This window comes from Peromyscus leucopus, chromosome 16_21 (assembly GCF_004664715.2).
Source record: "Peromyscus leucopus breed LL Stock chromosome 16_21, UCI_PerLeu_2.1, whole genome shotgun sequence".
Lineage (NCBI taxonomy): Eukaryota > Metazoa > Chordata > Mammalia > Rodentia > Cricetidae > Peromyscus > Peromyscus leucopus.
Window position 1 is genome coordinate 66204715 of NC_051084.1, and position 23395 is coordinate 66228109.

Genomic DNA, 23395 nt, shown 5'->3' on the forward strand with positions numbered 1-23395 from the left:
ATCAGCAGAGATCAGAGATAAGGAACAGATATTTCACATACCTGAGAAAAGTCACTTAAGATTCAAACCTATGCAGTAGAATAATTTCAAGAATTATTCTACCCATTACTACGACCTGTGAATACACACACGTTGAAAGTAGTACAATCCTTCAAAAGCAAAACATTCAATTTCACAAGAGTCACAGTGGTGAGCAAGGGTTTTATCTAGGGAGTACACTAATGCCTTGAAGTTTTAGGCTGTTCATGCTGACTGAGAACATACTTTTGAAGATGTTTTCTTACTGAATTCCCTATTGCCTTTTGCCAATTTTCACCAGAAGCATGAAAGCTATTTACCATTTCCTAAAATGGAAGTGACCTAGATACCTGTAGACAGATGAATGGAGAAAGACAGTATATGAGAAGGGGTATGGTGTGCATATGGAATATTATTTAACCATAGAGAAGATAGATATTCCATCACTTGCAACAAAATAGCTACAACTGGTGTATATTACATTGAGTTAAATAATTTAAATAATCTTTCATGTGTGAAAGTTAAGAGAAAAGTGGACCTGAAAACAAAACAGTGATAATTAGCAATTGAGAAGGGGAAGAGGTAAGATTTGTCACTGCTTGTTGTATAAATATGTGTGTACATATGTGTATATATATATATATATATATAGGCATATCAGATTGAACTCCATTAATATGCACGATGAATATGCATTAATCAAAAGTAAAGTGGAATGAATAATGGTCACCACTTTAACCCTTTGGACAATGAGACCTGGCTCCATCACAACTAAAATAATTATGAATCCAAAGCTGATGAATGCTGCATACTAGCCTTTTCCTACATATCTTCACTGAATGCCCTCTGGTCTTTTGATGCATGATGGCACCTTCTAGCCCTTCCCAACACTTAAGAGAACTTGCTGCCATTTTTCCTTCCTCATGTTCCTTGACTGTCTATTGCTCTTCAGAATCTGGTTCACATCACTATAGATTATCAAAGAGCATGGTGTTTTTTAAAGGAAAAAGTAGATGGAATGAAGTATGCAGTTACTAACCAAGTTGTAAATAAGTTTAATGTTTGAGTCTTAAGAAAATTGCATTTGGTTGATCAAATAGAGTTTTACTACAAGATATATCCCAGCTGCCTTCCTCTGAAAATAGTTGAAATGAAATCAAATTTTCAACTTCATAGGGCATTTAAGCTCTCAATCTCTTCTCACAAATTCATTTATCCATTCTTTTTTTAATGGAATAAGCTACATTTAAATGGCTGCCCATAGAAAGAAGGCAATTTAAAGTGAGGACTGGCAAAGAAAGGGAGGAAGGATTATATGGGGGGGGTCAAGATCATGATGGGGAAACCCACAGAGACAGCTGACCCGAGCTAGCAGGAGCTCATGGACTTAGAGCACAGAGGATTTAAATCATATATTTCAAAATGGTAGGAGAAACTAACACTAGGATCTTTCCCCAAAGCTCCTAATATTTAAACTCTATTTTCCCTCCTCACTCTGCTAATCTTGGTTTGTACATGCTCTTTAAACCTGTGCTAAAGTCCACAGTTTAGTTAGTTAATAAATGAGAGTGTGCACGCTATGTTTAGGGACTCCTGTAAAGGTCAATGTTAGCTTTCACTGTTAGACTACACTAGACTGAGTGGACTCACCTCTGCAGTCTCCCCCTCCCCCTCATCTAAACATCACCTCCTCCAAACACCTCCTTTGCTTTAATCCTTTGGGGTCTTTTGAAATCAACACTCTTTCTCTATCCATACTATTTCCCAGGCAGATTTCTCAAAGCCCGTCAGAACTCTTCTATCACCATGCAACCATGCAATCAACTGCCAAGGACTCCTACTTCTTAAGACGTTTGAAAGCTCTGTTTTCATTTCCAGGGCCACTGCCATCCCTTCATCCAGGATTTCATAAATTGTACTTCCTTTACAAAGTCTCCAATAAGTGTGAGAATGTATAGTCATGACCCTCCATCCTCACCAAGAAATCCACCCTCCACCATACCACCAGACTGGTCATTCTAGACATTGCAAACACCGTAACTTCCCAATGGGTTTGTGCAGAACAACTCTTGCCCACCTTTCTACTGAGCATTGCCACCTACTTTAATAGAAAGAGCTGTTATTTGTATGTTGGGAGTGCATCCTCACTAATAGGTAGAGTGCTGAGTAGCTTTTTCATAGTCACTCATCTACACCTCACAACAACCCTTTGATATTGTTTCTTTTCCCCATTTTGCAAGCTTGCCAGAAGCATAGAGTTAGGTTGCAAACTACTAGGCAGTCTGGATCTGTGCTCTAAACCTCTGGCCCCCTCCATCTAGATTCCTCACCCTCATGTCTCTATAATTACACATCTGTCTATGAGCAGCTTGCCTCTCCCTTCTAATGACAATTGTGTCCTTGCTCAAATCCCAACTTAGTAGCTCTAAGTCCCAGAGAGAGATGCTAACTTTTGCTTTAATCACACAGCTCTTTTGTTGTATCTTCTCAACACTTATCCTAAGCCAACTACTTGCACAAACTCCTCCTTCATCCCTACTGCAACCCTCAAGGAAAATAAACTCAGAGGGCTGAGCCTTTGAAGGAGTGGCTGGTTCTCTATAAACCTTCAAATGCAAGGAGTAAATAGATCATCAGTGCAGGGGAGAGGCCACTCACTTCTTGCTTTTCTCTCTAGCAGTTATCGAAAGAGTAGAAAGAAGGTTGACAAACAAGGCTATGTTCACAGTAGACTTGGTGGTAGACAGAACACACAAGCATGGAGGATACCTTCTTGGGCCTATTCCCCCGAGAAGGAGAGAAAAATCAGATGGACACTGATGAAACAAGTGCCTATCTGGTTGAGTATTTGCATGTCTTATTCGTCTCCTTAGCATTTAAAGGACACAAGTCTGCTTTTGAAATCTTTCCTTCTCATTAACTCTTTAACCCTGGGTTTCAAAGGATACTTGTGGGGATAAATTGAACAATACCAAAAAGAACTAAGGTCACAAAGAGCAAGCAAAGAAAAGAAACAGTACTTACAAACAGGACTGCCACTAAATCCCTTCCTTAGGTACTGATGGCTAGTCATGCCCTATCCTACTCCCTGTATATAATTAGCTAGAACCTAATGAAAACCCAGGAGAATGAAACTGCCATCAATGGGAATTATTTTTGTAATCAAATTCAAAGATACAAGAAAACCATTCAGGGTTTGTCAGACAATCCTGATTTCCCTTGAGGACTCCTTCCAATCACCAACAGCATAGAGTTCGACCCTCAGCCAGCATAGAAGAGAAGAGCTGTGAGAATCTAGTGCCTACCAAGTAACCATGGCCCCACACTGTCCCAGTGATCAGGTGCCTAGGTGAACCACAGGCACACCATGCCTGGTCCTACACTCAGAAATTATGAAGGTGATGAAGACTGATGATGATGATGATGACGATGATAAAGAAGATATCATGATGGTATAAGCAAAACAATACCCTAAAAATAAAACTTGTAAACATTTTTTTCTTAATGTCTTAGGCAAATCCTACTTGGTGTGGGATAGGTTTGGCATAAGGAAAAGAGAGTATCAGGGATTTCCTTCCTAATATTCAGCAAGTCCTAGCCTAGTTTCCATTTGCAATTTCCCAACAAACCCTGGCTTCAAGAGAAAGAAGGGGAATATACAAAATATAAAAATATAATTTAAAGACAAGAGTGAAGCCACGACTGAATGTTAGGAACAGTGGAAAGGCAAGCATGTGAGTAAGTGTGTCCATGAGTGATGCTGTGTCCATCTTCATACCTCTTGATGGATTTCCAGCACGGCAGAAGACTTCCTGACTGCGGTTACAGTGTGCAGCCTAGAAACAGAGAAGAGACAAGGAAATACATCTAGATACACACATCCATACACTCCTGAGTATGTTATCATGTCAACTGAACTACCATCACTACTGGTTCAGAGAAGCCTGGGGTAGGAGAGCATAGATGTGATCTAGATATATTGTATACATCTATAAAATTTTCAGATGTTAAAGAAAAGCGATTTTATATCAAGCAATAGAAAAAGAAACAAAAACAACTTGTAAAAAAAAGGCTAGGCACGAAAAACTTCAAATTTTCAAAAAAGAAGAAAACTAAAACTCCAGAATATTCAAAATGAAAAAAAAAAGTCTCTTGGGCAAAGCTTTCTGCATGCAGGCTGCTTCTTTACCACAAATTCCATAAAATCCCGTGAAATCTGTACTTTCTTGCAGTCATTCATTGGAGCCCTGCAGAGGCAGGTTGTAAACTAGGGCAGTCAGGGAGAGCGAATGCTTAAGAGCCATCCCAGAACTTGGGGTATGGGTTTCCCTGGGCTTCATCTTCTAACGTATTAGAAATGAGAAATGTGTCTGTCCTTTATAGCACAGCCCAGTGAGTCTTTGGACATTGTTTTCTACCCAAGCAATGGAAGTCTCTTTCCCCGTCATCAGCCTCAGATGACCTCGTAGGTCTCCATGGAGGCTGAGATGAAGAGCTATAACTCTGCCCTCCATCACCAATATTTTCCTTTCTCGGCCTCTGCTTTCAAAGATGGCTGTGATGAGAACCACCTGGGAAAGTGATTCCGCCAAATGGTTGAATAGCCTGGACCATTGAATAGCCAATCTCTGCTGATGGAGTTTTCAGAGTTCCTGAGATATCTCAGTCACACATCCACAAGAGACTCCATCTCGACACCCAAATGAGGAGTGCAGTGCCATTCCAAATAGGAGTCTTCTCTATGTGTGGAATTCTGGGGTCTTTTGTGTTTGTTGTCTGGCTCGTTACCTTCTGCCAAAACTTCAGGGAACTTGGCTGTGGAAGGTTGAGGTTTACTTTTCTAGGACTGTTAAAATTAACTCAAAATTTATTTTCATATGCTCGTATTCTACACAGTAGCTTTTCCGTTGGAATTCAATTTTTTTTTCTTCTTCAAAGCCAATACATTTCAGCTCTCAGAAACAGAAGAGCAAAGATATCATCGGTTAATCCCATTTCAGTCCACTGACTTGTTCTGAACTGGCTTCACATCCCTTCACCTCACCCGAGAAGCACTTTGTCTCTTAACAACAACAAAGATAAACAAGAAATGATTTTGTTCTCTTTATTCATCAGAGAAACGCTGAGAGATGCCTTCCACCCTTGTGCAGTCCTCTGGAGCAGACCCTTCTAAAGCCTACACAGCTCCACTCCAGCCTGTGGAACCCAAGGTCTCCTCACCGCTGCAGCCCTGATGCCAGCTTCCCCAGAAGAAGCAGAAACTTGAGGAACATGGGAGAGTCCTTGTCCTCTTCAGAAAAGCAGTCCCTGTATTCCGCATAAATGTTTCATGAGAACAAGTGAACCGAGCTGTCTCTTGCCTGACTGAGTTTTCTAAAGGCTTAGACTCCAAAGTCTCTTCCTCTCCCTCTTTCTCTTGCTGGATGTTGAATATCTATGCACTGCTCACACTTGCGAGTAAACGTGCAAATTGCAGAGCCGGTCCAAGGCAACATTCTAAGCAAAGTGTGCCTCCAGCCATCCCTGTCACGTCATCATTTTTAAATAAAGAAATGTCCCATTGCGTTCTCCCAGAATTCTCTGTGAAAATTACTCTCCCTACCTGTATTCACAACAAAGAATCAGTAGCTGATAAGGACAACGCTTTACTACCCCCTAAGGAGACGGATGTTAGCGTTTAACTACTCATTTCCAAAGAGATGACTTCCACTATCACCAGTGTGAAAGGCCACCCACATTTGTCACAAGGCCTTTCCCATACACCCTTTGGTTCAGTTGCTAGAACTTCCTATTATCAGCTCATCTGAGGCTCTAAGCAACTAATACGCCCCTCAAAAGTTGAACTACTATAAACCACTGTCTTAAGCACTACTTTTCTGTCTCAAATTGTAGATCCTGTCCCTTTGTCACAGCAACAATGACAATATTGTCGTTAAATTATAAATTTCATGATTATTTTTATTTGATCATGTACTCATAGAGTAAAAAAAAAAAAAAAAAAAAAAAAAAGCAAAGTTCAGAAGAGCTGTAAGGCAGAGCATCAGAAGGCAAAATTCCGTGTCTTCATGATGATCTTTCTCTAATACCCATTAGTAAAGGAAAGAAGTGTTGAATAATACCTGGTCTCCAGGTAATAACTGAAGAGGACCGGAGACCCTGAAGCCTTGCCTCCCTCCTCAGTCTAGACAGGACTTAATATGCATTTTCTACCTTCTACCCAAAGCCGGGCTCTGAATAGACGCAGGAGAACCCCACCCCTACAATCCTAGCTCTTTACTCACTCTGAGTATTGGGCCTTTAGGAAAAGACAATTCTGGAGTCTCAGACTCTGTTGTACTCTGTGAAGCAGAAGCAGCATCGATGACAAAGGCCGATGTTTAAGTGACAGTTCCTAGCCTGCTGCCTTTTGCCTGTGTAAAGGTGAGCGCCCCCCCCCCCCCAGCCTTCACTGTCCTTGAACCCATTCCTTCACGGGCACAGAGAAAGAATGACTTCTCTCCCTCAGAACATAACTAAAAAAGCCTGACAGAGGAAACAAGGAGAAGGGAACGGGCTCATCACCCTGCTCCCTCACTTCTGCCTCAGCCCCTTGATTTTAGCTAAGAGCGCTGGTACCCCCAAACAACAGTGGCCAATAATTCTTTCACAAGAATTTATTGCTGCCACGTAGAATGGTGCTCCCGGACTGATATGGATTTAATCCCCACCCCCCAAAGGAAGTTCACAACCACTGATACTTAGTGATTGCTCCAATACATGCAGCCTGGCCTCTGGTGGCTCCAGGATCAAAAATGGAATGCCTCTCTGCTCGTCATCTAGCCCATATACATCTGATGACTTGGTTTTAGAAATTGTGATGAACTGAAAACAAAGTCCTCCTAACCCAGCTCTTTGGGAACTCAGCTTCAACCCAAGTGTCTGCTTCAACTGCCAAGCATTTTAAGCCCAAGAACATGCAATTCATTTCCAGCTTCTGAATTCTACCTAAAGTCTCCCAAAGACTTCTTCTTCGTTGCTCTCAAGCGACCAGTCTGGCAGCAGGCAAATCTGTAATCGATGACCTGGTAGATGATCGGATTGTACATTGCCGCAGATTTGGCAAGAAGAGTCGGCACCACGGAGAGCTGTATGGGAATGGAGTCTGGCCTTCCAAAAGCTGACCACACGGAGACCACCGCATAGGGAATCCAGGCAACCAGGAAGCCAGCACAGATCAGCATCGCCACCTGACACAGGGCAAGTGAGAGACAGCGGGGTCAAGAGAATTCATGAGCAATCCAGAGTGAGTGACAGGCGTGAAGGAGGGGCAAGCCCTTCACTCCGAAAAAGTCCCTTTTCGGTCACAGAGATTGCTTCCCAATGACTTCTGAGAACTTGGCACAATTCTTTATCCCATTTGCCACATCCTGTCCACTGTCCACTTTAGAATTTGAATGTACCCAAAGACCCAAAATGTAACCCTACAATAGCTGTCAGATTTTGCCTACATTTGGGGCAAGAGATCATAATAAAATGATGCCAGTTCTCTTCAGCTTGCTGGAGTTCTCAGCCCACATTCACTTAAAGACCTCACAGAAAATAAGTTCATCTTGATGAAACCTTAAATCATTTCCATTTGCCTCAGGAAACTGAGAAGTGTTGCCCTGGTTTGAAATTCAAGTGTGTGCTTTCTTCAGAGATTTTTATTAAATGTTGTTTCTTCTGGTCCAAGTTTTTCACAAGTTTGAGGCTCAGGTCACAGAAATTTCCCACAAAAAGAGTTTGGGGAGCTTCACCCAAAGCAATATGGAAAGTGATTTTCTCTCACAAAATTAAAATAATCTCTTAATGTTCAGGCCATAGAATAATTAGAAATACAATTTAAAACACCCTCACGAGTTTTCACGACCCCAAACTCAGTCCCTTTAATAGTGTCACCCTAACGAGTACCCTATAGCTGCTGATCCTAACAAGTTATTTTAGTTCAAGTAAACAAACAATTTTAGCAAACGCTTTGGACAAGACACTTAAACTGAGTGCTGTGGGACATCCCAGCATGCCCCAGTTCCTGAATTGTCTCCCTCTAGAGCACAATAAACAGCAGAACACAACACAACTGGATATGGTTTTGACGCCAGCTCAGAGGAGAGCAAGTTTGTTTCCTACTGGAATAAGTAAGAGCTTAGTGAAGAGTGTTGCAGAGACCCTGACTTGGGCAAGTTGGAGAGACAGAAATGGGAAAAGCTCTGGGGACAGCGCCCCATGTATGAGTGGAGTTTGTACATCTGCAAATGAGGAAGTTGTGTGGACGTGAGGAAGCTGCACAGGGAGGTAAGGTCAGGAGGGCAGAGAATACACACATGTTCAGGGTTTTGTGAAAACGTATTACTGAGTTTTAGCCCCACATGCAGCTCTCAGAGGTTTATGAGCAGAAACATGGAAGATTAACCTGTAGGAAGAAACTGCCTGGAGAAAACAGCAGAGACAGACCACTGTTGGTCCATTCAGCCAACAAGCAGTATTAAGAATCTGTGTTTTGTGTGGAGGACACAGAAAAGAAAAGCAAACACACCATGCCCACTTAGAATCCCCACTCTTAACAGATTTGTTTAGACAAATGCCTAAACAAGAAATAAGATTTTCCATGAGAGGACTAACACCAGACGATGAGGTCCAGGCTCTGGCTTTTATTTTAAGTGAGCTATTTCAGGCTCCACTTGAAAGAGAGCATTACTAACTTCTAAGCGTTCTTACACTGCTGTTCTTCCACTGAGATAAATAATGAAACTATATTTAAATCAGCACGTTGGTATGCTTCCCCTTTTGTTTGGCTGCATTCATTTTCACTTTCTTGGTGCATCTTCAACTTTAGAATTCCCAGCACCTCTCCCCCTCCTGGTTTTATGAAGTTGGCATAATGGGTAGCACACGACTCAGATCTGACTGACCAATAGGAGTGCTAAAATCACCTGATTACAAAAACAGAATGAGGCTCTTCATCAGATTCATCTTTGAGATTCAGTGATGCTCACTTTTTATCTCTGAGCATCCTCAGATCTAGGGAAGATGTGCTAACAAAGGTCTCATTGCTTCTGTCTCCCATCATTTGACTTAAAAAGATAACAACTGCTCCCGATGTCCTGGTCATGATGTGCTATGAAGAGGCTTGAGAACCAATATGTTGTACAAACATGTTAAAAATATTTATAGAGGCTCTTTTGTTTCAGTGGCACAGCTGGATGTTATTTTTCTGATAATAACGCTTATGTGCATGTGTCTTGTTTGAGCACATACAGATGTATGTGCATTTCCATATGAATTAGTAGGAGCATAACTACTATGGGAATGATCCAAAGCTTGTCTGTCTGTAACCTAGAGAGCAGCATGGATGTGAGATGAGTTGCCATGGAAACGTACCTTTGTGAGATATGTAAGAATGAAGCATGAGGCTGAGTTTGGTGATAAGGAACTTGCTTAGCATGTGCTCCATTCCCAGAAACACACACACAAAGACACAAACAGAGAGAGAGAGAGAGAGAGAGAGAGAGAGAGAGAGAGAGAGAGAGAGAGGGAGCTGCAAAATATGTTCTGAGGGTACAGAACTTCACTCAAGAATTTCAAGGCTCAGGAGGCTGAAGAGACAGAGATGGATCTATGTTGAGAGTAGCCTGTGCTTTCACTCACAACCACTTGTAACTCCAGCTCCAAAGAATCCAGTGCCTCTTCTGATCACTGCAGGTACCTGTACTCAGCTGCACATATCCACACATAGATGTATACACATACACATGATCAAAAAAAAATAATCTTTTTAAAAAAGAATTTCAAAACTCATCTTCAAAACTAATGGCAGGCAAGAAAAACCTCAGTAACGCTGTTTGTTCCACTCTTCGGAGACTGTGAATCCCCAATAGATGAACCAAAGTAGCCAAGACTCCTGCTCCAGGGCCTGCAACCATACTTCAGCATCTTAAGCTAAAACTTCTCTTCTGGCCGGGCGGTGGTGGCGCACGCCTTTAATCCCAGCACTCGGGAGGCAGAGCCAGGCGGATCTCTGTGAGTTCGAGGCCAGCCTGGTCTCCAAAGCGAGTTCCAGGAAAGGCGCAAAGCTACACAGAGAAACCCTGTCTCGAAAAACCAAAAAAAAAAAAAAAGAAAAAAAAACAAAAACTTCTCTTCTGTGCTCAACACTTCTAACCCATTCTGACTAAACACCCCGCCTCTCTCTCTCAACTTGCTTTTCCATCATTCCACAGAAACATACACAGGAGTTCTTTCTGTTTGGTTTTGTGGGACTTTTGTTTGTAAAGAGTAGGTGCCCCGAGGCGCACAGTGAGGCCTCTTTTTTCCTAAATGCCCAGATAAACATTAGTGACATGAATAAGGCTTGTGTTAGCAGCTGGATAGCCCCCATCTGGGATGCGAGGGTGAGTCATAGGATGATTTTATGCCATCTCAAAAGCCATTTTCTGTGCTGCTGCCAAAGTCATTGACAAAAAAATGACTTCTCACAAAGCCCATAATATTTTCTACTTTTATGGGAATTTCAAGAGGAACAAGAGAGGTTTATAACATTTGTGCTATGTTATCCTTTCTTAAAAGATACAGAAGACCTGGATATACTGTGGGGTTATTGTTTTGTTTTTTGGGTTTTGGTTTTTTCGGTTTTGTTTTTGTTTTTTGGGGTTTTTTGTTTTGTTTTGTTTTTACACAGCCAATTAAGTACTATGGTGCTTCTGGCTTCAGAATAAAGCACAATCAGGAGAAATCAAGTCTAACACAGAGAGAAAGTGTTAGGATGAGATGTGTGGAAAGGGTGGTGCTTGTGTGTGCATGCAAAGTCAAAATGAGGCAAATCCATTTCCTTTGGCCTCATTTTAAATTAGATTACATAAAACATCAATCATTTAGATACTATGTCTGGGCCAGTGAGATAATTCACAGAGCAAAGTAAAGCCACCAAGCTGGACAACCTGAGTTTGATCCCAGGAACTCATGTGGGAGAAGGAGAGGAACCCCTTCTTGCAAGCTGTCTTTTGACATCCATATATGCAATGTGACAAATATGGGCACACACACACCAAAAAAAAAAAAAAAAAAACCTAAATTAATGTCTAAGCTTTTCTAATATATTTGCCACACACTTTCTGAAACTGTCGTGACATTTTTCCAAAGCTTAGACTGGGCTTAAACTTTTCATCCGTTCAGCCCTCATTTAACCCAATTCAATCTCATTTCAATTTTCCAATATTTATTTCCCAGATATCCTTAAGCCAGTGATAACAGAGGCCTCAGCACCCATCACCCTTCTTAGCTTGTTTATTTTTTAATGACTTCACTCCCGTCACTGTCTCTTGGTTCACTGACAAAGCACTAAAACCTCCAGTTCTTAAATTAGACAGTTTTGTGGGAGGAAATTCACAGGATTCGTGTTTAGCTTGTACAAAAGAATCACACATCTGCAACTCGGTTCATTTTAAATAAGTCTTGCTGCAGAAGACCCAAGGATGTCAGTATTCCCCAGCTCTAGTTCAAGTTGGCAGTAAGTGTTACAAAGTAATGTCGCCTACGTGTGCTCAATGCCAGTGAACTAACTAGTTAACACAATCATAAGGTAATGGGGATGAGCTTAAATATTTGAATTGATACATGCCTCTGCATCATCAGAGCAAGCAAGGGTTCTAAGGAGGGAGGTCCCATCCTCTCAGTGTGAGGGACCTGGTGGAAGGATGCAGAGTCCTTGGCTATGAGATACTGTGTCTCTCCATGGTCTCAACCACTGTCTCTAAGAAGAACAAAAACCCTGTTGCCCTGTGCACAGCCATTCCAGGAGTCCACTTCCTCCCACCAAGCTCCTTTGCCCAGATCTGAGTCAGGCTTCGGCTGCATGCTTCACTGAATAATGAAATCGATGGGAGGAGGCCACTGAATTGATGTGAAAGGAAAAGCCTGAAAGAAGGGCCAAGGAGATGGAATGAACATCACTGTTGGAATTACATCACCAAACAAGTGATAGCAATGCTAAGTCAGTGACCACGGTAAAATCAGTGCACCAAGAAAAGGGGGTAGTAGAGGGTCCTGCCCCCTGCAGGAGAGTGTGAGATTGACCTAAGTATGGGATGGATGAAAAGACTGAAATATGTTATCATAGATCTACTTAGCAAGTATATGGATTTGCCCACAACCAGTGAAAATCAGATTAAAAGAGAATAATGCCATTTCTGAGACAGCTGCCTTCCATGAGAGAGTACGCTTGCTACTAAATGATATTATCAAAGTAAAAAGCCAGTATGAATGCATATCAGTGACCCTAGCACTCAGGAGGCAGAGGCAGGAGGATGGCCATGAGTTCAAGGCCAGTACTGGTTTCAGAGTGAGTTCCAGGCCAGCTTATACTATACAGTATATTCTTGAAGAAGAAGAAGAAGAAAAACAGTAAGAAGTAGGGGGGAAGAGGAGGGGGAAGAAAATAAGTAAAAAGGTGGGGAACCTGACTGTTGCATAGTGCCATAGCTTTTTGTCCCTCTGTTCCCTCACACATATGTAAAAACATGAGTAAGGATACCTGTGCTCTCTGGCTACATTCTTAGAGCTTAAATCATTCAACAACAGAAGCAGGTCTGCTGTGGGAAAGCTTTCTGTATACTGTGAATATATGTTGTTCCCATTGGTTAATAAATAAGCTGCTTTGACCTATGGCAAGGCAGCTTAGAAGGAGGCTGGAAATTGAAGCTGAGATATAGGGGAGAGACAGGCAGGAAGAGAGATGCCAGTCCTCCACTGCCCAAGGAGCAGTAAGATGCCAGCAGACCGGTAATGCCACGGCCACATGGTAACATATAGATGAATAGAAACAGGTTAATTTACATGAAAGAGCTAGCTGGCCAGAAGCTGAAATCATAGGCCACACAGTTTGCAATTAATTTAAACCTCTGTATAATCCTTTTATAAGCAGCTGCAGGACTGAGGGTGGGAGAGATTTGTCCAGACTGTGGGGCCAGACAGGACCAAGAGACTTCTGCCTACGTCTGGTGTTCCAACATGGAGCAAGAATTTCCACCTAAAACCTGAGAAATCTTTAAAAGGGGGTTCTAAAACAGAGCCAAGAGCAGTTTCCTAGTCCGTGTCTCTCATGCAGGCCAAGGGACAGAGACGCTACGGCACTCAAGCTTGAGTACAGCATGGCAGATTCCTGCTGCTGAGCTATGCAGAGGCATCTCCAAGCTGTGCAACTCACTGTGTGGCAGATTTAGCTTTTGCTAGTACAGACGAAAAAAAAAGGTTTCTGGACTACATGCTGCTTGGTGGAGGAATAGACCCACTGCCTCCCAGAGTTGGCAGTGAGCATGACTCCCAGAGATGGTGATAAACGTACCTCCTCCATGCTGGGAAGCTGAACTTTCAGGGGCCAGGGCCGCCACTTTCATCCTAGCCATGCAGCTTAACAGTTTAAAATCTCTCCTGATCAGAAAAGGATTACAGATATACAGTAAAACAGATTCAGATGGAATAACCTTCTAAACAGTTTACAGTGTATATAAAAATGTACATAGGCTTGGAAGAGAGAGGAAAATGAGGATAGGCAGTTATATAAAGAAATAAATAGTTTTAAAAAAATAAAGTCTTTAAAGAAACAATAGAAATAATAAAAAAAGAAATAGCCACATAAAGATGGAAATTATATAGAGAGTCTGGATTATGTATATTGTGTTTTCTTTAAATTTCTTGACTGTTAATGAGCTGACTGCAGAAAGACATTTGATTGTAAAGGCTGCAAAATTAAACCGATATATATATTTTAAAGGTATCTTGACTTCAAAATTTGGATCTAAGGATATGTTGCTTTGGAAGGAGGCTCTGCTTTTGTTTCCATAGGAAGCAAGAAGCTATAAATTTGTTTCAGGTTGAGATGGATCAGATTTGATCAAATAAGACCTCCTGAACATTAACAGATGGTATCTATTGGCAAAGGTTATAGTCAATCTTCCCAGGACTTGACCACTATCTCGAAGTTTCTCAGGATCCCCATAAGATTTCCAGCACCCCAATCAGCAGGAAGTAGTATGAAAAGCTACGCCCAAATTCCCAAGGTATAGCTTACAAATGTTTATTTTTATTTAAGGATGGTTGATTATAAATGCAATCTTTTTCTAAGGAAGAAAAGAGGATATACATATGATAGGATAAAAGGGTAGATTATTCAATCTACTTTTTAAAAGCAATAGCTTGAATGAAATATTTTACATTGCTATGTCTATTGATAAAAATTTAAAGTTGATTTTGTTATACTGTATGTATATTTCTACTCTTATTTAAGGTGTTACGTTTATGTAACTCATTTAAAATTGTAATATATTAAGAAATACAGATTAATAGTCATCTATGATAATCAAACTTATAGTCTTGTTTAGTTAAGTTTTTTAGGTATACAAAGGTATATTTCAGTTAGGGAGGTAATCTTTAAACACTTCAAAGACCTACAGAATGTGGCATTTAAAATGTTGTAAGAACTTAAACTTTTCTGGACATTGAGATACATCTGCTCCTGGCAGCACCAATCTACTTCAGAAGAGATGAGGGGCATCGAAGAAGCTCCATATGGAGTTTGCTTTCTTTATGGCAAAAGTTAGCCACTTGGACAAGAAACTGCTCTTGCCTGGACTGTTTGACAATATGTTGTATAAACTAGACATACAGAACCCATAGGAAAGTGACCACTGAACTTTGCCAAAACAAGGTGAGATGGTCCTTCATGTTCCTGCTTCACAGAAGATACTGCCAGACATTCTGCAGGACACAGGGGAAAGTGACTGATGAACTTTGCCAATAGGGAAGACAGTCCTTCAAATTTTCCTGCTTCACTAAGAAGTTTGGAGAGACTCTAGGCCTGTAGACTGAAGATGGATGCCCCAATGTTATAGAAGAACTTTAGGTGACTGTCCAAGCAATCAGATGTCTCTGTCATTTCTAGAATTTTACATGCACTTATAATGTACTTCCTGTTTACTCAAATAATAATTATACCCTTCAGGGGTCTTTGATGGAGTTGAAGACTAGATAGTTATAATTATATTTTTCCTTAGTTATGATAAAAGGTAAATGAGATACAAAACTTTAGACTCACAAATATAGGATAGATGATAAATATTTTCTTTAATTTTATCAAATACAAATAGACTAGCTATCATAACTTGTAATTCTTGCTTGATAACTGTTTTATTACATATAATTTATTATATTAAAGTTAAAACCTTCCTTTTTGATTAGACAGAAAAGGGGGAGTGCTGTGGGATATCTTTCTGTACACTGTGAATATATGTTGTTCTCATTGGTTAATAAATAAGCTTCTTTGGCCTATGGCAAGGCAGCTTAGAGGCAGGCACGAAATCCAAGCAGAGATACAGGAAAGAGACAGGTAAAGAGATGCCAGCCTGCTGCCCAAGGAGCAGCAAGATGCCAGCAGACCGGTAACACCACAGCTATATGGCAACATATAGATTAATACATATGGGTTAACTTAGATGAAAGAGCTAGCTAGCAAGAAGCCTGAGCCATAGGCCACACAATATGTAATTAATATAAGCCTCTGTGTAGTTATTTTATAAGCAGCTGCAGGACCACAGGTGGGAGAGATTTGTCGGACCATGGGGCCAGGCGGGACCAAGAAACTTCCACCTACACAGGTCTGCTTTGAGTTCCTTTTGTTTTACCCACAGAGTAACAACTGAGCTCAACTGTCTCTCACCCTCTTCCACAAACTTGCAAAGAAAGTTTTCTGGAGTCTTTGGGGCGCCTGCCATCTGCGAGCCCTGGCTATGAGCCAAGCAGAAAATATGAGCTCATGCTTTAAAAAAAAAAATCCACACTTTCCAGTTGCAATTTTCTCAAACCTTAAAATACCGCTACTCTAAAAACAAGCAAAACCCAAGACTGAAAGAGAGGAGACAAATTAGGTCACTCATCTTGCCCATCTGTGTTTGGGAGTTTAAGTCTAAAACTGAACATGATATCCCCAGCCTAAGCCATGGCTTGTCCTCATGAACAGGGGATAATTAATAAGTGCCTGTTCAACAGAGTAAGGGACCTGGTGGAGGTGTGTTCATTAAAGGTGAGCCAAGGTCCTTAGATGGGACACTGTTGCTTAGAGTAGGACAAACAGCTACAGGGATGAGCTAGCATTACTTTTGCCAAACTACCGCAACAGGCCTTTAAATGAACCGGCGTGTATAACCATGTTGGCAGAATCACAGAGTTTTAAAGTCAATGACAGTGTCATTTGGTTTTATGTTCCCCTCTCCCTGTCTCACACCCCTTCCACAGATGAGGAAAAACTAAGGCCTTATGCACTGAATGGTTTGTACAAGGCGGGGTCAGACCGGAATCTGGGTTGTAAGTTACAACACTGACTTCCGCTGAGTGGAGTAGAACTTATCAAAAGATTCAACTCGGGCTGTAACTTGGAACTGAGGCTCAGGAAAGGATACACTCAAGCCACAGCCACGGAGTGGTTCTGATTAGAACAAATCACCTAGGGTGAGAAAGCCTCTGGCCCTGGGTCCACCCTTGCTAGACCCTGATACTCAAGACTGGATGACTGGTGACAGGAGCTGTGTCCCAGCTCAGAGACAGACAGACTAGGAAGTAAACTGTTGGCTTTTCTGGCATTTTTTAATTTGAGTCACATAGCTGGCACCCCTACTCCTCCACAACAATTAAAAATGTTGGAGATTTCTCAGCACAGGATTCGAGCCTTGACGACCAATATCAATAATAAATGTTAACAGTGTGCATCCGTGCTCTCATGGGGCTAGTGGAAAAAATGGAAATGACCACTGCTTTGAAATCCTTTTTTATTATTATGTCTCTCTGGACTAGTTTTTCTTTCCTTCCGAAAATATATATTAAGCACTTAACATGCTAGATGTGATATGTTGGGTTCTTGGGGGGACATGAGGTGACAGAAGGATGTGGTTTCCCTTCAGGCCCTGTTGAATGGTAGTAAAGAAGGACATTGAACAAGCAGCCATGAGTAGAGTGTGCAATTGCAAACGAATTAAAAATTTGATCATTCCCAAGAAGTAATTGCATTTCAGTGAAACATCCTAATAGGAAGACCTGAATTCCATTTGTAAAATCCTTCCCTGAGAAGTGGCCTTTAAGCTTGGAAAAGCTAGAGAGAACAAAGAGAAATAACTAATTGGTTTTTAAAAAGAGCAAGCGTTTCTACTAACTGCCCTTAGCATCCACAAAGGGAGTCCCCTGAACCTGATACCTCACGGACAGGCAATAATCAATGGGTAAAACAATGAAGCCAGTCACAAAGGGAAAGAATGAGGCAAAATCCAATGCCCCAAAGAAAGAGATGCTCATGCCTGAAGTCAAAGGACCACTTTACAGTTATCAAGGTAATTGGGTCGCCTTAACCATGTATTCAATGATGCCATCCATCATGGATACCGTCTAGCAAGTGCCGGGCTGTGGAATGCAAAACCGAACAGAATGTGACACTTGCCTGTACTACATTCATTCTCTTGCAAAGAAAGAGAGATTATTATTTGGCTCAGCATGACAGGTGCCACTAAAGACAAAATACCAAACTGTCTTGTGCCCTGCAGTGGGGGACTTAAACTATCCAGGGACAGCTAGGGGTGTTAATGAGAGTGAGAGGGACAGTAAGAGGAAGCCAGGGTCTTGATTAACTACAGGTCTGGATGTAACGTGATAATGTTTGAAAAACTGTTGTGCCCTTCCTGACATCGTCTTCCAACCACAGCGCTATCCCTTATCAGATGAGCCGCAAGAGGTTTGCTGCTCTGTGTGAATAATTTTACCAGCAGAAATGTAATAACTAAACATTCATTTTTTGGCATCTCAATATCAAAACAGAAATTTAAGCTTAGCTTAATAGCACAGTAGAGTATGCCTATAATTCTAGTACCTAGGAGCCAGAGACAGAAGGATTGGGAGGTCAAGGCCAGCCTCAGCTACATAGTGACTTTAAGGCCACTCTGGGCTATCTGAGATAGTGAAGGAAGAAGGAAGAAAACTTGAAACCTACATGAGGGAAAAATAGTTGAGAATAAAGTTTTTTTTTTGGGGGGGGGGGGTAAAAACAATTGAGTGTCCACAGTCAGAGGCCTATGTGAGGTTGAGAATGCACAAGAAAATACAAGTCAGTTTTCCACTCCAATAAGTGAAATGGCTATAGTCCAGAGGCCAGAAAGGAGCTCAGAGGAGATGAGAGCAAGTCCTGAACTGGCCTTTCTGAGCTGAGCGCCAGAGATCAGGGCTGCGTGAGAAAAACAACAGAGCCCTTTGCGTGTGTGAGGAGGGACAAACCAAAAGCACATGCCTCCTTCATCAGGGTCTTAGCTACGTTCAGTGTCAGCTGCATGGGTTACAGCAGAGAGGGGAACAGAGGTGAGACACTGCTTACTGAGGCCTTGAGATTAGGATAAGTAACATGCAGTGTGCTGCACAGCAAGAAGAGAAGGAGTTAGATACCTCAGCAAAGGCAGGCCCATGAGCAACAAAGACCTGACCAGGATCTCCAACCAGCTGCCACCATGACGCTTTGAAGACCTCCTCAGCACTCACAGGCAGCTCTGAGAACAGAAGGGGAAGCCCTGGTGCTACTGAATTTATTTTTATTGGCCAATAATGAAGTAAGTTTGTTTCACAAGGTCAAATGTAGACAGAAAGGTGAGGTTATGTTGAGCCACAGAAACAGAGAGTACATACAGATTGTGTATTTGTGTGAACGATACATGTATGTATATACAAGTACACACTATACTTCTGTTTGTAATCTGTGAAATTTGGACTACTGTGAGAGTCAGAGAAACCATCATAAAAAAAAAATAATGAGAGAAGCTGACAGGTTTATAGACAGATGCCCATTTCATAGTTTGCTAGATGAAATCAGACCAAAAGAAGGCAGATCAAGATAATAACACAGAAAGTGAGCTTATTTTGATGCTAACTTGGCCTGTAGCCTTGCAGTTGCAAACTTCTGGACCATTAGTGTTGTGGAGAGTAGAAGCTCTGAATGAGTGAGAAGCTGAGCAGTTCTAAGCAGAGCTGAATGGAGGACAGAGAAAGGGCCCTGTGAGATTGTTTCTTCTTTCTTCAGCAGAAATTGGTCAAAAACAGTGTCAATGTAAAATATCATGATGGGGAGTTGCACTGCTTTTCTTTCCAAATTTATTTTCATGTATGTGTGTGGGCATTTTGCCTTCATGTATGTACAGTTTGAGCCTCAGGAGGCACAAGAGGGTGTCAGATGAGTTGTGGGCTACTGTGTGGATGCTTGACACCAAACCGGGTTCCTCTGCAAGAGCAGTGTTCCCAACTGCTAAGCTGTTTCTCCAAGCCCAGATGTTACTGTTCTGGTTGCACAGTGAGGAGGAAATGGACTCACAGAAGCTGGGTGTCACAGAACAAAGATGGACTCAGCAAGTTGTTCTTATAGATTTGTCAACGTGTGTGTGTGTGTGTGTGTGTGTGTGTGTGTGTGTGTGTGTGTAACAATAATAATCAAAAAAGAGAGGATGTCAACTTGAGAGTGAGGGGGCATGAGGGGATTGGAGAGAAAGGACATGGGAGGAGCTGGAGGGTAAAAAGGGAAGAGAGGAAGAATAATTATATCTTAATTACAATGTAAAAAATCAATCAATTAATTAATTTTAAAAGAAGCTAGTGTGTCTAGTGCTGGGTTACAAACAGGGCAATGTTTGTGCTGGAATTCAAACCCTTATCTGTTGTCAAATTCTGGGTTCTTTTCCTTTTACCACAGTATCTAAAGAACTGCCATCTGTGTTCTTTCACATTTACCGAAAGATACAACCCTTTCAGGAACAATCTGTGATGAACTTCTTCAGTAAACAGTGTGGATGGTAGAATGCCCGTAAAATGCCTACCAGAGTCCAAGCAAAATGGTACAGGCTGGGAAGTATTATGTGTCATGACAGATATATATATAGCTAGAGATGATAGATAGCTCAATTAGATAAATAGATAGATAGATAGATAGATAGATAGATAGATAGATAGATAGATAGAGCAAGATAGATAGATAGAGCAAGATAGATAGATAGAGCAAGATAGATAGATAGACAGACAGATATTCCAATAGAGAAAATAAGCCCCACTGAAACCATTATACTAATTTGGTAAATATTTGTGTGATGAGTTAGGGAACAGAAGAGAGACTGTTGGAGAACAGAAGTTAGACAAGCCTACCCAACAAGGTTCAGAAGCACGTAAACAATCAATAGGGATTCTAGGTTTTCCTGGTCCCAACAGTCCCTATCCCTCTCACCCTTTGATGTTTCGACTGTTCAAAACTACATCTATAAAGTGACTGCAGTTACCTTGGTCAGTTTCACCTCAAGCACATGGCTGCTATGGATCCGACTGTCGAAATGAGCTACCTTTTTGGAAGAGGACTTCACCTTGGCGATGATCTTCGCATAAGAGAAAACAATCACAGCCGTTGGGAGCAGGAGGCAGAAGAAGAGGATGCTCAGGATGAACACCTGACCCCCACCTGAAGCCTGGGCCAGCCACCAGTCCAGGGTGCACGAGGTTCCAAAGGGCTCGGGGGCATAGTTCCCCAGGCCCACCAAGGGCATGGTGGTCCAGAAGGAAGCGTAAGCCCAGATGACTGCCAGGCAGATGTAGGCATGCTTTCTCTTCAGCCAGACCCCTGGAGGTGGAAAAAAGAGCATTACCCACATGGAACCTGCCCTACACCCATATACCTCCCCTGGACATGTCAAATTCCATCTCCAAAGATTTATTCCACTGAATTCTGGGAGACGTGGACAGATAATTGAAGCCTGGGGGAGAGTGAAGTCACGGGAGGGAAAGTTCCAGAGCTGGAGCCTTTGTCCAGGAGGATGCAATTTGAAGAGAATTCACAGGGACAGTTTTCTCTAGGCACCTAGGAGCTTCCTGAGGGAGAAGTGACACGGGGTAGAGGGGGTGGGGAAGCAGACAGCAGAAGGAGGAGAGGACGCTGAAGACAATGGAGGAGCTTGGGAAAACATCTCAAGAGTATGTTAGCCAGTGGTCCAAGCATTGAAAGGAGAGTCCTTCCCAGGAGGTGAGAAACCACAAAGGATTGGTTGTGTCTTTCAAACACCCTTACTCCTGAAAACTTTCCTGTGCCTATGCCGCCCCTTCTTTGTCTACTCTTTGAGTGAGTTTTGATCCTGACACCCCCCCCCATTGGTGATGCTGAGGAGGGTGACTGTGCTTGGAAATTCATGCAGATTTTTTTTGTTTATTTGTTATTCATGGGACAGGATGGCCAAGCACACACAGCCAGGGTGGGAGAAAGGCAGAGAATCTGATTAGGTTGTCACACATGCTGTGAGAGTAACTCTGAAAAGAAAAAAAAAACTGTCTTCCAGAAGGCTGAGGGGTGTGGGGAAGCTCTGTGTATCAACCCTAGTTTTTTAAGCAAAAGACAATTCCAAGAGGAAGAAATGCTGCAGTAATTTACAATGATTTTTTTTAAAGGTTGCAAAGGACTAGTGATCATTTCCCAAAGTGCAATGCAGTCACTAAGGCTGGGTCGGCAGCAGTCGGCCTGGAAGTTTTCTCTGCACCTCATCCGTCACATTGCAGGAGGCCAGGGAAGTGGCTCCTCGCTGCTTTGGTTGCACAGTAGCAGGGAAGAAATATGAACACACATGGAGTGAAGCTAAGTGATTTCTTCCACGTGCACTCGAGTCTGCTTCTGCTTCGCTTGTTATGAGCAAGCGAGAGTTAAGTCACTAAGATCACAATCCTTCTGAGGGTGGTAGGTCATGTGGCCTTTCTAAAGGCTCACCGTTCTTAACAGGAAGGGGAGATGTGCTGACATGTGGCTTGTAGGTTTGTTGTCGCTTTCTTTATTCTCTGGCTTGTTTTGAGACACAGTCTCTAGCCCAAGCTAGCCTGAAACTGGCTCTGTAGCTGAGGATGTCCTTGGACTTCTCATCCTCTGCCCCCATCTCCCAAGAACTGGAATTACAAGTGTACATTCCCACAGGGACGAGTTTATACGGTGCTGGGGGGGTAGAATCCAGGGCCTTGTGCATGCTAGGGGAGCACCTCTACCAACTGGTTTGGATGGTTTAAAGTAAATGAAATCGTGTCAATTGTGCAAACTCTAAACTTGAACATTAACTCCTGTGTGCGTGTGTCTCGTCACTAAGAAGAAAAAAAAACAGAATAAATTGTTTCTATGCTCGGTTGTCTACATTTTCTCAAATCCGCGACATCACACATCATGAAGCACAAGACTTCCTCAAGCCCAACCTGAGAAGGGTAGCGATCAGGTAGCCACAAAGGTTTTGTCAGCTCTTGGTTATCCATTTAACGCATCAAACACTGGCAGAGATCATAGACATATACTCATAAGGATTGCATAGGCATACAGATAAGCATTGATAGTGAGGGTTACTTAGTGAGATGCTTTCGTACTTACATTCCAGTATGGTGAAAGGCTGTCAAGTACAGGAAGGAGTAGATTAGTAGATGGGTTCTGTGTTGCTCCAGAAGTCAGAACTAGGACCAATGGGTGGAGGTTACTGGGAGGCAGTTTTGTCTCAATATAAGGAATAACATTGTAACAATGAGAGCAGACCAATCAGAGAATGGGCTGCCTTGTGCAGTAGTAAGCTCCCCGGCACTGGTCACTGGAATTAGTCAAGAGGCCAAAAAGTCATCTCTTGGGGATGACCGTTTACAACATTTACATGGTGGGAAGGTCTGCATGTCCCCAAGTGACCTTTTAAATTTCAATATGCTAGAGAACACTGTGTGGAGGGTCCAATAGTGAATCAGATTAAATGATGAAATATCACGGAGGGTCAACCTTAGAAGAATCTAGATAATATACACATTTCTCATTGAGTTTTTGCCCTGACGTGATTCTGGTTATGGATAGAATAGCATCCTCTCTTTAGGTGATACAAAATTTACACTCAAGACGACATTTTAAAACAGAGATCAAGGTTTAGTACTCCTCAAATACCCCCACGAAGTTGAGCTTTCTATCTTCTTGTCTATAAAATCTATGATTTTATTACAAATAAGCTTGCTGTGCTAAAAAAAAAATAAGATTATGGTAAGAATTAGACTCTGGTGTCATCCAAACTGTATAATTTTACATTCTGACTCAGGCTGTTTCTACTGAAAGTTTCGGATGTTTATAAAAAAGAGATGCAATTTTTTAATGGGTTTTGAATCATGAAAACATTTACAGCTACCCTCCTCCTGCCCCATGCACAGTCTCCTCTATAGTCTCGGTACTGTAAACTCTTGCCACATCTACGTGCTGGTCGTCCTCTGTCCTACGGCCTTAGCTACTCTACCTAACTGACTGACTGTCAGTCCAAACAGCTTT

General features: G+C 42.0%; 1 protein-coding gene across 1 annotated transcript in view; it reads right to left on the bottom strand.

Annotated features, from left to right (window-relative positions):
* Positions 1 to 23395, bottom strand: part of Opn5 (opsin 5) — a 53986-nt gene that overhangs the window by 15705 nt on the left and 14886 nt on the right. The window contains exons 4-6 of the mRNA XM_028887279.1: positions 20370 to 20704; positions 7003 to 7244; positions 3797 to 3854 (exon numbers count right to left, since the gene is read on the bottom strand). Of these exons, the coding sequence (XP_028743112.1) occupies positions 3797 to 3854; positions 7003 to 7244; positions 20370 to 20704 (635 nt within the window). The remainder of the gene's footprint in view (positions 1 to 3796; positions 3855 to 7002; positions 7245 to 20369; positions 20705 to 23395) is intronic.